The sequence below is a fragment of the Salvelinus sp. IW2-2015 genome, linkage group LG22 (genome assembly GCF_002910315.2).
Source record: "Salvelinus sp. IW2-2015 linkage group LG22, ASM291031v2, whole genome shotgun sequence".
NCBI lineage: Eukaryota > Metazoa > Chordata > Actinopteri > Salmoniformes > Salmonidae > Salvelinus > Salvelinus sp. IW2-2015.
The window spans coordinates 21,519,867-21,535,050 of record NC_036862.1 but is presented as its reverse complement, the minus strand read 5'-3'; the positions used below and the strand labels follow the sequence as shown (position 1 = coordinate 21,535,050).

Below are 15,184 nucleotides of genomic sequence, written 5' to 3'. Positions count from 1 at the left end.
CTCTTTGGGCCCGGGGTGTCAGAACAACCCTCCTCCTGAGAGAGGTATAGCATTAGATAGCATTAAGAAGCAGGGATTGATGGAACATACCTTCATGCTGCCCATATGACTTTGTCTCTCTGCTGCCCTGAGTACTCCATCTGGGATGTTACCCACTGAGGAGAGAAGAGAAGAGAAGAGGAGGCTGAAACAGAGGCGTCAATAGATATATAGAAGCTATCCATCTTCTTTTCCAATTCACCACTTCCTTTTAATTCACTATACAGTCTATAGGTCACAGTGATCTATTTGTGGTGCTGTTGGTACATACTTTGGTCATTGCTTGGACATCCTGTATCCCCCAGGTGCATCTTGGGATGGTTTCTGGCGTAAACATTGGCCAGGTACTTCAGAGTTTCCTCATTTTCAACTGAAAAAAAGTACACTATTAKTTAACTATTTATCTTATAGTTATCCCACTAAAGTATTCTATTTGGAGCCCTATGGTCCTACCTGGCTGTACAGGCTTGTCGTAGGGGTAAGTGGCCAACAGGGAGCCTCCATCCAGGGCTACAGAGAGTGTGAAGCCCCTCTCTAAGATCAGGTCCATCACTGCCCTGGTCTCTGGCTGAGCCTCCACCAGGCGCTGGGAGGCATTACCTACAACAGCAGCACACACAGACAGGACACYATCAGACATGTAAGGGCATGCAAGCATACACACACAAAACATCTGTCTATACACAAACAACAGCAGGTACTGACCGAAGAAGTCAGTGTCCAGATCTTTCCCGTGTGTGTTGGTCATGCCCACAGTAGAGGTGCACTGTTTCTCTCTGGCCAGCTCTCGTCCATCTGGGTTGATGGAGGGAAGGATGACGATCCGCGTCTCATTTATCAACTGTGGAGAGGAGAAGAGGGAGAAGGATAAAGAGGAATGATGGGTAGAACAGGACATCAGTGATATTTAATGGGAGCTTTTGTATTTTACAACAGCTCTAAACTTTTTAGAAAGTGTGGTAGATCAAGAAATCCACATGATGAATATTTAGCAATTTCTAGGCAACAACTGTGCAAGGGTGTGAATAATTTCACTAGGTAACGTAGTTATGATTGGTGTAGTAAAACCATCTCAGTTAAAATATCTCACCCTGGTGATGGTGGGGTTCTTGCCGTAGTTGATGCAGAGGAAGGCAGCGAACTCCAGCAGCAGCTCTGTGCCCACAGGGGCGTTGCCATGGATACCTCCCACCAAGCGGATCTTGGGCTCGGCCGTTTCAGGCTCGTCTGGTTTGTTGGAGATCTCCAAGGCCCAGATGGTCCTGTACTCCACACTCTGGCCCAAACTACACAGAAAAATGCATGTTATTATCAGTTCCACTGTAGATAATATGGAATATGGTCACCTAGCAGACTCTTCTGCAAAGAGACGTAGACCGTAATTCAAAACATTTGGAGAGGTTTTGAGGTTAGCCATTAGAAGTACAGGGTGGCTGGTAGCCTAGTGGTTAGAGCGTTGGGCCAGTAACCGAAAGGTCGCTGGTTCGAATACCCAAGCCAACAAGGTGAAAAATCTGTCGATGTGCCCTTGATCAAGGCACTTAACCCTAATTTGCTCCATGGGCGCCGTACTACTACGGCAGACTCTGTAAAACAATACATTTCATAGCACCTATCTGGTGTATGTGACAATACATATACATTATTAATTTTTTTACATGACAAGATAAATTATTTTGATTAAGTGCAGTTACACTAGGGGTTAGAGGTCAGAGTTTACTATGCAGGGAGGTGACATTTTATGCGTTTAGCTAGGAGGTCAGAGGTCATAACTCAGGCCTACTTGTACAGGGCGTTCCTCTTGGGAAAGTTGAGGTTTAGAGGTTAATTGTCAGGTTAGGGTTTAGAGGTCAGGGGTCATAACTCAGGCCTACCTATGCAGGGAGGTGATCTTGGGGAAGTTGAACGTCAAACCCCTCAGGAACTCTGACAGCTCTTTGTAGCGTCTGTATCTGAAGCTGCTCTCTGTGACGGTACTCTGAACCAGCTGCTCCAGCCCCTGGCCCAGAGACAGGTCCTTTATGAAGCTCTGGAACACCTCCTCTGCAGGGTCCTGGGTGGCCCTGGGGTCCATTGGGGCCTGGCCGTTGGGATCAGAACGCACCCGTGTCAGCCGGAAGTCTACCAGCTCCACCCCCTCCTCTGGCACTGTGGCATAGATCTTTACTGAGTTATACCTGAGAAGACGGGGAGGAAGGGTTAGGCCATAGAGGTCATTCATTCTAGTTGTTCTGTTTCTATGGGTTAGTGTGTGGTTACCCTGCAGATAAACAGTTTTTTTGGGACCGGTCTTGGGTCTACATTTTAAACAAACCCTCAAATTTATCTCAGTTACTACTACGGTCCTGTCTCTCACCCCTGTGCGGAGGCGGTGAGGTGGTACGTTCCAGGGACCAGAAGTCTCCAGTAGTCTCCAGCTAGGTTGGTTGTGATTTGATGATCGATCTCTTCCACCGTGATGGTGGCATTAGGGATGCCTGTACCATCTTTAATGTCTATCACCATGCCCTTCACGCCTCTGTGGACCTACAGAGGCACACACACACAATGAATACCTCAAATACAAGTTGGTGCATTTGAGACAAAATAAGTAGGTAAGACATATAGAGGGAAAGAATATACACATACATTTTTTTAAATAATAATAATTGAGAGAGAGAGAGAGAGAGTGTGTGAAGGACTGCATGTAAGTACGCTGACCTGCTGGATGTACTGCAGTAAGGCTCTACGGTTCTGGTCCCAGTACAAAGGCAGTTGCTGGGCCTTAGGGTACTTCACACAACCCAACTCTATGGTCACCTCAAAACAGTTAGTGTTCAGGTAGTTCCAGTCCTGCATCCCACCTGGCAAGTAAACACAAAGAGAAGTCAGATACACACACACAGGTGCGCAGACATACAAATTGTTCCTCACAGTATGTGAATTGGAATGGGAGGGCACGTACCGGGAACATTGTACCAGTTGGCGCCGTTGGTGATGCCGTCCTCAAAGAACTCTGATCGGTAAAGGTCCTCACAAGGGTGTCCTTTGTGCATGAGAGCGTTTTCCTGGACACATACACACAGGGCAAATGCAATGCAATAAAACCTGTCTCTTATACACATCTAGATGTGTATAAGAGACAGCATACACACAGGGCAAATGCAATGCAATAAAAACATCAGAAATGAAACAGAAGATACGTTGATACGTTTACTAACTGTCCAGTGGTTTTATTAACAGAATTAAAATAGTTTACAAATGTATAAATGTATTAATTAAAAAGTTACGTTAAATGGACTGATATAAGGACCAAAATTGTTTGTTGAAGTCCACTGACCTGAGAGTAGGCTCTGGCCACTTGTTTAAAGACCTTGTCATCAGGACACTTGCTGTACTCTGTACGTCCCTGCTTGTCATCATCATATGGGTAGTTGACCACCAATGACCCTGTGGTGGGCAGAGAGGAAATATTCAATGAGAATACAGTATATTACTAAAATTATAAAGCTGTCCCCCAAAAGTGGGCCAATATGTTGGTGGCAGGCCAACATACAATTTTTTGAAACATTGAAAAATGGGGGAGCTTAGGGCTTACCTCCATGTAGGTTGGCTGAGAGCACAAAGGGATTACTCTTGAGCCAGTTCATCACAGCGATGGTCTCTGGCTGCCTGGGTTCAGTGATGGTAGTAAACTGGTCAGGGAAGTTACGGTTCAGGTCAAAGTTGTTACTGTTGTTGCGTCCCGTGTACCCTCTGACATCACCTGCCAGAGAAAATGAACAGAAAACAATACATGATACCTATATCTCAATCCATTATACAAAGACAACAGAAACGGATCATTCTCATGTCACAGTACCCAGGTAGCAAAACACATATTTCCATGGCTTCTTTTAATAATAGGGTAGTTCCACCTTAAATATTTCCCCAGTGATCAACTTCCTGTTTATAAAGTGCTGGGGAAAACAGCAGCACAACTAGCTGAGCTAAAACTAGACCTATGTAAGAGGAAATGTGAGAAAATCTACAGGGYAAATAAGGAAGCTAGGCAGCAAAAGAGAAGAAATTCCATTCAGAAGTATTTCAAGGTCTCAGTCTGACACTTGATGTACAGATAGTTTATGTTAGCATATTCAAGCTATTTGGGTCTGAACACTTGTTTTTGTTCACAGCCAGACAGTTTTCTTAAAATTCTATACAAATTCGCCATGTCTAATGTGTATTCCTGTGATATTTTAGTGACTCAAACAATACAACAAAATCTATGGGGTAAAAAACCTACCTAAAATGTTTTTGCTGACATGCGCTAGTTGATCAGGACATTTCTTGCAAGTTATAAATGGCTCTCTAAGGTATGCAATGACTGACATGACAAGAGGAACTGATGATGCACTACCCGACCTCAAAATTGCACCAGGTGCATTCTACTATTACAACTCTCGAGTAAGTTGAAAGCCGGACCGAGGAACCACTGACTTCTTGCTACCGCTAATCATGTTAAATACCTTCTTTTAGACATACACTGCATTTTTCTTCATCTGGCATGTGTACAAGCAACATTTTCACAAATAGACCCCCCACACATACACGTTCCTCTCTTACCCTCCCTGGCGATCTCATAACCATCTGGGTTCATGGAAGGCATAATGTGTATCCGAGTCGTGTTGACCAACTGGGTGACCTCAGGGTCGCTGCCATAGTTACGGCACAGGTACTCAATAAGGTTGAGGAGTAGCTCGCGTCCCACCACCTCATTTCCGTGCATGTTAGCTATGTACTTGAACTCTGGTTCACCTGAAGCAGAGGGGAGAAAAGAGCGGGGAAAATAAATACAAAAAGTGTTTGAGTGCTATTAAAAGAGAAGTAGGGCAGTCGGTTGAGAGAGAATGAGGGCGGAATTCTCCTGAACAAATTCACACTCAATTAAACTAAAGCACTCATATCATTTTAAAACCCTCCTTATCCTTGCAGTGCCACCAAATATTGAAAAAACACAATGCTGTAATGGGCCTGCTGATATGAGTGAGTACACCACATTCAAAAGGATATCAAATCAAATTTTATTGGTCACATACACATATTTAGCAGATGTTATTGTTGGTGCAGTAGTATCTAACAATTCACAACAATACACACATTAAAAGTAAAATAATCAAATTGAGAAAAATATAAATATTAGGACAAGCAATGTTGGCGTGGCATTGACTAAAATACAGTAGAATAGAATACAGTATATAGTTGAAGTCGGAAGTTTACATACACTTAGATTGGAGTCATTAAAACTTGTTTTTCAACCACTCCACACATTTCTTGTTAACAAACTATAGTTTTGGCAAGTCGGTTAGGACATCTACTTTGTGCATGACACAAGTCATGTCTGCCAACAATTGTTTACAGACAGATTTATTCATTTATAATTCACTGTATCACAATTCCAGTGGGTCAGAATTTACATACACTAAATTGACTGTGCCTTTAAACAGCTTGGGAAAATTCCAGAAAATGTCATGGCTTTAGAAGCTTCTGATAGGCTAATTGACATCATTTGAGTCAATTGGAGGTGTACCTGTGGATGTATTTCAAGGCCTACCTTCAAACTCAGGCCTCTTTGCTTGACATCATGGGAAAACAAAAGAAATCAGCCAAGACCTCAGAAACAAAAAATTGTAGACCTCCACAAGTCTGGTTCATCCTGGGAGAGAATTCCAAATGCCTGAAGGTACCACGTTCATCTGTACAAACAATAGTACCCAAGTATAAACACCATGGGACCACGCAGCCGTCATACCGCTCAGGAAGGAGACGTGTTCTGTCTCCTAGAGATGAACGTACTTTGGTGCGAAAAGTGCAAATCAATCCCAGAACAACAGCAAAGGACCTTGTGAAGATGCTGGAGGAAACAGGTACAAAGTATCTATATCCACAGTAAAACGCATCTATATCCACAGTATCGACATAACCTGAAAGGCCGCTCAGCAAGGAAGAAGCCATTGCTCCAAAACCGCCATAAAAAAGCAAGACTACGGTTTGCAACTGTACATGGGGACAAAGATCGTACTTTTTGAATAAATGTCCTCTGGTCTGATAAAACAAAAATAGAACTGTTTGGCCATAATGGCCATGGTTATGATTATGTTTGGAGGAAAAAAGGGGGATGCTTGCAAGGTGAAGAACACCATTCCAACCGTGAAGCACGGGGGTGGTAGCATCATGTTGTGGGGGTGCTTTGCTGCACGAGGGACTGGTGCACTTCACAAAATAGATGACATGATGAGAGAGGATAATTATGTGGACATATTGAAGCAACATCTCAAGACATCAGTCAGGAAGTTCAAGCTTGGTCATAAATGGGTCTTCCAAATGAGCAATGACCTTAAGCATACTTCCAAAGTTGTGGAAAAATGGCTTAAGGACAACAAAGTCATGGTATTGAAGTGGCCATCACAAAGCCCTGACCTCAATCCTATAGACAATTTGTGGGCAGAACTGAAAAAGCGTGTGCGAGCAAGGAGGCCTACAAACCTCACTCAGTTACACCAGCTCTGTCAGGAGGAATGGGCCAAAATTCACCCAACTTATTGTGGGAAGCTTGTGGAAGGCTACCCGAAACATTTGACCCAAGTTAAACAATTTAAAGGCAATGCTACCAAATACTAATTGAGTGAATGTAAACTTCTGACCCACTGGAAATGTGATGAAATAAAAGCTGAAAGAAATCATTCTCTCTACTATTATTCTGACATTTCACATTCTTAAAATAAAATGGTGATCCTAACTGACCTAAAACAGGGAATTTTTACTATGATTAAATGTCAGGAATTGTGAAAAACTGAGTTTAAATGTATTTGGCAAAGGTGTATGTAAACTTCTGACTTCAACTGTAAATATGAGATGAGTTAAGGAGTATGTAAACATTATTAAAGTGACCAGTGATTCCATGTCTATGTCTATGTCTAATATATATATATATATACACACACACACACACTGCTCAAAAAAATAAAGGGAACACTTAAACAACACAATGTAACTCCAAGTCAATCACACTTCTGTGAAATCAAACTGTCCACTTAGGAAGCAACACTGATTACAATAAATTTCACATGCTGTTGTGCAAATGGAATAGACAACAGGTGGAAATTATAGGCAATTAGCAAGACACCCCCAATAAAGGAGTGGTTCTGCAGGTGGTGACCACAGACCACTTCTCAGTTCCTATGCTTCCTGGCTGATGTTTTGTCACTTTTGAATGCTGGCGGTGCTTTCACTCTAGTGGTAGCATGAGACGGAGTCTACAACCCACACAAGTGGCTCAGGTAGTGCAGCTCATCCAGGATGGCACATCAATGCGAGCTGTGGGCAAGAAGGTTTGCTGTGTCTGTCAGCGTAGTGTCCAGAGCATGGAGGCGATACCAGGAGACAGGCCAGTACATCAGGAGACGTGGAGGGGGCCGTTGGAGGGCAACAACCAGCAGCAGGGACCGCTACCTCCACCTTTGTGCAAGGAGGAACACTGCCAGAGCCCTGCAAAATGACCTCCAGCAGGCCACAAATGTGCATGTGTCTGCTCAAACGGTCAGAAACAGACTCCATGAGGGTGGTATGAGGGCCCGACGTCCACAGGTGGGGGTTGTGCTTACAGCCCAACACCGTGCAGGACGTTTGGCATTTGCCAGAGAACACCAAGATTGGCAAATTCGCCACTGGCACCCTGTGCTCTTCACAGATGACAGCAGGTTCACACTGAGCACATGTGACAGACGTGACAGAGTCTGGAGACGCCGTGGAGAACGTTCTGCTGCCTGCAACATCCTCCAGCATGACCGGTTTGGCGGTGAGTCAGTCATGGTGTGGGGTGGCATTTCTTTGGGGGCCGCACAGTCCTCCATGTGCTCGCCAGAGGTAGCCTGACTGCCATTAGGTACCGAGATGAGATCCTCAGACCCCTTGTGAGACCATATGCTGGTGCGGTTGGCCTGGGTTCCTCCTAATGCAAGACAATGCTAGACCTCATGTGGCTGGAGTGTGTCAGCAGTTCCTGCAAGAGGAAGGCATTGATGCTATGGACTGGCCCACCCGTTCCCCAGACCTGAACCACATTGAGCACATCTGGGACATCATGTCTCGCTCCATCCACCAAAGCCACGTTGCACCACAGACTGTCCAGGAGTTGGCGGATGCTTTAGTCCAGGTCTGGGAGGAGATTCCTCAGGAGACCATCCGCCACCTCATCAGGAGCATGCCCAGGCGTTGTAGGGGGTCATACAGGCACGTGGAGGCCACACACACTACTGAGCCTCATTTGACTTGTTTTAAGGACATTACATCAAAGTTGGATCAGCCTGTAGTGTGGTTTTCCACTTTAATTTTGAGTGTGACTCCAAATCCAGACCTCCATGGGTTGATAAATTTGATTTCCATTGATAATTTTTGTGTGTTTGATTTTGTTGTCAGCACATTCAACTATGTAAAGAAAAAAGTATTTAATAAGAATATTTCATTCATTCAGATCTAGGATGTGTTATTTTAGTGTTCCCTTTATTTTTTTGAGCAGTGTATATATAGGGCAGCAGCCTCTAAGCTGCAGGGTTGAGTAACCGGGTGTCAGCCGGCTAGTGATGGCTATTTAACAGTCAGATGGCCTTGATAGAAGCTGTTTCTCAGTCTCTGTCCCAGCTTTGATGCACCTGTACTGACCTCGCATTCTGGATGGTAGCGGGGTGAACAGGCAGTGGCGCGGGTGGTTGATGTCCTTGATGATCATTTTGTCCTTCCTGTGACATCAGGTGCTGTAGGTGTACTGGGGGGTAGGCAGTGTGCCCCCGGTGATGCGTTGGGCAGACCGCACCACCCACTGGAGAGCCCTGTGGTTGTGGGCGGTGCAGTTGCCGTACCAGGCGGTGATACAGCCTGACAGGATGCTCTCAATTGTGCATCTGTAAAAGTTTGAGGGTCTGAGGGGCCAAGCCAAATTGAAGAGGCTCTGTTGCGCCTTCTTCACCACACTGAAATGGCATTCTTACATAGGTATTTCTCTTGTCCAGGTATTGTAGGGCAGTGTAATGGCGATTTCATCTCTGTGGATCTATTGGGGCGGTAGGCAAATCATAGTGGGGCTAGAGTGTCAGGTAAGGTAGAGGTGATATGATCCTTAACTAGCCTCTCAAAGCACTTCTTGATGACAGAAGTGAGTGCTACGGAGTGCTAGTCATTTAGTTCAGTTACCTTTGCTTTCTTGGGTACAGGAACCATGGTGGAGATCTTGAAGCAAGTGGAGACAGCAGACTGGGATAGGGAGAGATTGAATATGTCCGTAAACACTCCAGCCAGCTGGTCTGCGCATGCTCTGAGGACGTGGCTAGGGATGCCGTCTGGGCCGGCAGCCTTGCGAGGGTTAACACGCTTAAATGTCTTACTCACGTCGGCCACAGAGTGCAGGCCGCGTCGATGGCACCGTGTTATTCTCAAAGCGAGATGTGGCTGGTTTTCCCTTTGTAATCCGTGATTGTCTGTAGACCCATACGTCTCGTGTCTGAGCCGTTGAATTGTGACTCCACTTTGTATTTGTTCTGACGTTTTGTCTGTTTGATTGCCTTATGGAGGGAATAACTTCACTGTTTGTATCGACCATATTCCCAGTCACCTTGCCATGGTTAAATGCAGCGTTTCACGCTTTCAGTTTAGCGCGAATGCTGCCATCTATCCACAGTTTATGGTTTGGGTAGGTTTTAATAGTCAGTGGGAACAACTGTATCTGTGTATACATCAATGTTATTATACAAGGCTACCCGGAACATATCCCAGTCCGCATGATCAAAACAATATTGAAGCATGGATTCTGATTGGTCAGACCAGCGTTGAATAGACCTTAGCACAGTTACTTCCTGTTTGAGTTCCTGCCTATAGGAAGGGAGGAGCAAAATAAAGTTGTGATCTGGTTTGCTGAAGGGAGGGCGGGGGAGGACCTTGTAGGCATCCTGGAAGAGAGAATAGCAGTGGTTGAGTATTTTCCCAGCGCGAGTACTACAGTCAATGTGCTGATAGAAAATTTGAGGAAAATGCTCCTGAAGTTCTATGTTAAAATCCCAAGCCACAATAAATGTGGCCTCAGGATATGTGGTTTCCAGTTTGCATAATGTCCAGTGTAGTTCCTTGAGGGCCGTTGTGGTATCGGCTTGAGGGGGAAAATACACGGTTGTGACTATAACCGAAAGAATTCTCTTGGGAGGTAATACGGTCTGTATTTGATTGTGAGGTATTCTAGGTCGGGTGAACAAAAGGACTTGAGTTCCTGTACGTTATCGCAATCACACCATGAGTGGTTAATCATGAAACATACACCACCACCCTTCTTCCCGGAGTTCTTTATTCCTGTCTGCGCTATGTACTGAGAACCCAGCTGGCTGTATGGACGGGGACAGTATATCCGGAGCCATGATTCCATGAAACAGAGTATGTTACAGTCCCTGATGTCTCTCTGGAAGGAGATCCTCGTCCTGAGCTTGTCTACTTTATTGTCCACAGACCGAACATTTGTGAGTAATATAATTGGAAGCGGTGGATGGTGTGCCTGCCTCCTGAGTCGGACTAGAAGTCCACTCCGAATACCTCTTCTCCGCCGGCGGAGTCTTGGAGCAGCCTCTGGGAGAAGTTAAATTTCCCTGGGGGTTGCGAACAAAGGATCCAATTCGGGAAAGAAGTATTCCTGGTCGTAGTGCTGGTAAGTTACCGCCGCTCTGATATCCAAAAGCTATTTCCAGCTTTATGTATTAACACAAAAAACGTTCTGGGCTAATAGTTTAAGAAATAACACACAAAAAAATTAAATACTGAAAAGTTGCTTAGGAGCTAGAAGCAGAGCTGCCATGTCTGTCATCGCCATCTTGCTATGAAGCTGCTAGATAATTGGGCCGAAGAAAACAGCAGAACTGCTATGAATTTCAGTGTATGAACACAATCCAGTTACTGTAAGAAGTTAGATCATAAAACAAACAGCCATTGATTGAAGGCCTCGCTTTAGAGCTAATAGTCTCTTCTGGAGCTACACCAAATCACATCCATACCTGGCTCATGGACAGTGGGGTTGTCTGATATCACCATGACGTAGAGCTCACGGTCCTCTGCTGACTTCCCAATGGAGTAGAGATGAGCGATGGAACGGAACCCATTGCTGTACCTGTTGTGTTGAAAGAACAAGGCTTTTTCACATTTAATTCAAGCTCCAACATCCTAATATTACTTTTTGTATTTATTTTATTTAACAGGCAAGTCCGTTAAGAACAAATTCTTATTTACAATGACGACCTAGGTACAGTGTGTTAACTGCCTTATTTAGGAGTAGAACGACAGATTTTCACCTTGTCAGCTTAGGGATTCGATCTAGCAACCTTTCGGTTACTGGTCCAACTCTCTAACCACTAGACTACCTGCCGCCCCAGGTAGCCTATACTTGCTAGCATAAAATGTTAAATGCTTCACTGCAAAGGCTATAAAGCAACCATAACAGTACCTGCGTAGAAACAGCTCCATGTCATTGTAATGGTGATGGCGGAAGTCCTGTGGCTGGATGGGCTGGTGCTCCTGGGGAGTGGAGCTCTCGTTGGCCCCAGAGGTCCCCATCTCAGAGGTGGTGCTGGAGGTCTCGATGCTGGTGGAGTCAGGGTCAGAGGTTGTGATAGGGCCGGTGGTAGTGGTGGTGGGGGTAAAGGGTACGGTTATGCCACCTGTGGGTTCATTTCCCAGGGGTGCCAGGGTGAAATTGAGCTCGGTGGCCTTGCCCTCCACCACTTGAACCCCAACTACTGTCATGGACATGTACCTATGACAGACATTGAATATGTTTATTTTGTTGCAGTTAAAATAAACATTTAGTAATGCAAAAAACTAAGTAAAACCCCTGTGCAGAGCAGTGTATCTACATCCAGGTGATTTTAAATGTATTTCACCAGGAAGTGTCAGGTAACATGGTTAAGTACCAGTAACAAGCTCTAAAATATACATGTACTTCCTGTAAGAAAACACCATACACAAATCAGTTCTAAGGAAAACAGACAGGAACTAAAATCAGGAGTTGAGTATGCTTATTTTGTTAAAGACTACAGTAACTTGTGCCTGCAAAGTTACTGTAGCAACTATAGAGGAGCTCATTCCTCCAGCAGTACTTACCCTGTAGCTATAGCTGAGACATTGTATGTCCCAGGGAGCAGCAGACGGTAGTAGTCACCAAACTGGGCCGTGGTCAGGTTATGGTTGATGCCTGCCACCATGATCCTGACATCAGGCAGAGCTGTCCCATTGGTAGCTTCCTTCACATAGCCTCTTACTCCAATGTGAACCTGGGAGAAAACAGGATAAAGTCAGAAGAGATCTCAAACACTGTTTCTATTGCCTCAGTAGCTGGGAACAAAATAAGCTCAAATAACTAAGTGCTGCCCAGAACTCAGTAACTAATGCAAACGGATGTCAAGACAGAAAAATCTCTTCAATTAAAATACAGTAGTACAGTACAGTAGTAAGAACCAGAGAGTAATACTACAGATATTCATATGTGCAATGAAATGATGTGTATGATAGTTTGAAAGTTGGAGTGTGACACTGTCTTGTGAAAGCCTACCTGCTCCAGGTAGGCAATGAGTGACTCCCTGTTATACTCCCACTCTTTCTTTAACTCGGAGGCCAGGGGAAATTTACAGCAGCTCAGTTCCATGGTGATCTCCAGGCAGTTTCCATTCAGGTAGTTATAGTCCTGCATGCCTCCTGAACAGGGATTACAAATTGTAGTTTATTTCAAAAATAATTCCTGCAAACATTTCAATGTCTCTCTGCTTCAAAACCACTCATGAAGACATCAATATCACGTTTGGAAGCACAAACTAAGGAAAGTGGGCAAGCATACAAATAAACTGTCAAAAGAAAGTCTGTTTAGGTCATGAAAGCAACAGCACGAACACAGGCCTAACGCTTTGAATCAGGTATGTCCTTAAATCTACACCAATCCACCCTGCATCCCATTGCTGGCTTGCTTCTGAAGCGAAGCAGGGTCAGTCCCTGGATAGGAGACCAGATGCTGCTGGAAGTGGTGTTGGAGGACCAGTAGGAGGCACACTTTCCTCTGGTCTAAAAAAATACATATATCCCAATGCCCCAGGGCAGTGATTGGGGACATTCCCCTGTGTAGGGTGCTGTCTTTCGGATGGGACGTTAAACGAGTGTCCTGACTCTCTGTGGTCACTAAAGATCTCATGACACTTATTGTTATAGTAGAGATGTTAACCCTGGTGTCCTGGCTAAATTCCCAATCTGGCCCTCATACCATCATGGTCACTTAATCATCCCCTCTCCCCTGTAACTATTCCCCAGGTCGTTACTGTAAATGAGACTGTGTTCTCAGTCAACTAAACTGGTAAAATAAGTGTTTGTTTTTTTTAAGTAGGCTAAAAGGTGTTGATAAATCCAAAGTGGCTGTGGCCAGCACCAGCCTTTCCTCCAGTCCAGGGCTGCCTGGTGGAGGAATGTTTTTGCTGTGTCCTAGTGCCACCTGCTGCCCAGGCAGGGTTGCAGGCAGTAGGCCTCTGGAGGATTGCCATGACTGGGCGCTGTAACCCAATAAGGGTTTCCATTTGGAAAATGTGGTGCCGGAAATTTGACCGGCAGCTTTTAAAATTTACCGGACATTTCAGAAATGTACTAGACCATGCAAGACCTGGATGCAACCATGTGTGGTCCATCTTATTGAAATATGTTGCACACTTTGAAGATGTTACAATAACTGTCCACATTGACTTTTCCTCAGCCAACAAGATGAGTAAGCAACAGCAAAATCAATAGCCTATGTCAATCTACCATAGTCCCCATAGTAGAAAAATTAACCTAGGCCTATTGTATTGGTCAGCTTGTTGAGAAAGAAATAGCCTATTCCAAACAGACTGTGGGACAATTGATCGCAAATTCATACAACCAGTAAGCATAGGCTACATAAAAACAAGTTAAAAAGCATTGAGTATGATGCAACAGATTATTACATTTAGCTTAACATTTTGATTAACTATTTTTTCACATTATAAACACAGCAATGCACACAAGGCAGTAGCGAAAATGTTCGAACCATAATGCAATTAGCGGGAAAACTGTTGTCAAAAGTGCACCGCACATGCGAGCGACAGATGAAAATACCCATTCGAAATTTAGAAAGAGGGGATAACTAATATGCTACAACTAACGTTAGCATGTGTTGCTAATATGACTACGATTGCGCCTTTGGCTACTGGACAATGAAAGAAAGTTGATGTAGAATAATTGCCTCCACGGACATGGTCAGATTGTGGATAGCTTACTTTGAAGCAAGGTAAAACATACCTCATATGTGGTAAACTTTCAGGTTTTAATCAATTAAAAATATGTTGTCAAAATGCATAGGTGTATGACGCGCTGATGAAGCATGCCTCTTGTTGCCTATGCTTTTGCTGTTTGAGATGCTGTATAAGCAGCTCTCGCGATGTCTGACAGATTTTCTGCTCAAAGGCTTTGTATCTCTCTATGCTTTGCACGTGTGATAAATAAGATACAGCGCATTTGGAAAGTATTCAGACCCCTTGACTTTTTCCACATTTTGTTACGTTACAGCCTTATTCTAAAAGGTATTTAAAAAACAATGTAATCAATTTTAGAATAAAGCTGTATCAAAACAAAAAAGTCAAGGGGTCTGAATAATTTCCGAATGCACTGCACATAGCGAATATACTGTACACACGTGCCAATTTAATTCCACTAAATGATACAAAGTAACCTATAGACCGATAAGCATGACCATCAAATGTATTTCCATTGACTGATATTTCAATCAATGAATAAGCTAAAAAGCATTATTTTGCAATGTGATTGTCTTCTCCCAGACAATTGGCCGGCACCAATTTTATTTGAAATCGGCTTTTCGATTTAAAAAAATGGTTTACATACCATGCATAAGGAAAGTATTCAGACTCCTTTCCCACATCGTTACAGCCTTATTCTAAAATGGATTAAAAAAAAATATTTAAAAATGCCTCAATCGACACACAATACCCGATAATGACAAAGCAAAAACATTTGCTAATGTATTAAAAATCAAAAACATTTACATAAGTATTCAGACCCTTTACTCAATACTTTGTTGAAGCACTTTTGG

At 43.9% G+C, this 15,184-nt stretch overlaps 1 protein-coding gene and 1 long non-coding RNA gene across 2 annotated transcripts in view; both read right to left on the bottom strand.

The window, feature by feature from the left end:
* LOC139022819 (uncharacterized) overlaps positions 1 to 15,184 on the bottom strand; it is a 278,818-nt gene that overhangs the window by 145,635 nt on the left and 117,999 nt on the right. The gene's annotated exons all lie outside the window — the stretch shown is intronic.
* LOC111982774 (carboxypeptidase D) overlaps positions 1 to 15,184 on the bottom strand; it is a 35,899-nt gene that overhangs the window by 5,509 nt on the left and 15,206 nt on the right. The window contains exons 3-18 of the mRNA XM_024014363.3: positions 12,635 to 12,777; positions 12,187 to 12,356; positions 11,531 to 11,839; positions 11,085 to 11,197; positions 4,624 to 4,815; positions 3,617 to 3,784; positions 3,359 to 3,468; positions 2,984 to 3,086; positions 2,740 to 2,882; positions 2,396 to 2,565; positions 1,914 to 2,216; positions 1,130 to 1,325; positions 745 to 880; positions 493 to 639; positions 311 to 409; positions 91 to 155 (exon numbers count right to left, since the gene is read on the bottom strand). Of these exons, the coding sequence (XP_023870131.1) occupies positions 91 to 155; positions 311 to 409; positions 493 to 639; positions 745 to 880; positions 1,130 to 1,325; positions 1,914 to 2,216; positions 2,396 to 2,565; positions 2,740 to 2,882; positions 2,984 to 3,086; positions 3,359 to 3,468; positions 3,617 to 3,784; positions 4,624 to 4,815; positions 11,085 to 11,197; positions 11,531 to 11,839; positions 12,187 to 12,356; positions 12,635 to 12,777 (2,567 nt within the window). The remainder of the gene's footprint in view (positions 1 to 90; positions 156 to 310; positions 410 to 492; positions 640 to 744; positions 881 to 1,129; positions 1,326 to 1,913; positions 2,217 to 2,395; positions 2,566 to 2,739; positions 2,883 to 2,983; positions 3,087 to 3,358; positions 3,469 to 3,616; positions 3,785 to 4,623; positions 4,816 to 11,084; positions 11,198 to 11,530; positions 11,840 to 12,186; positions 12,357 to 12,634; positions 12,778 to 15,184) is intronic.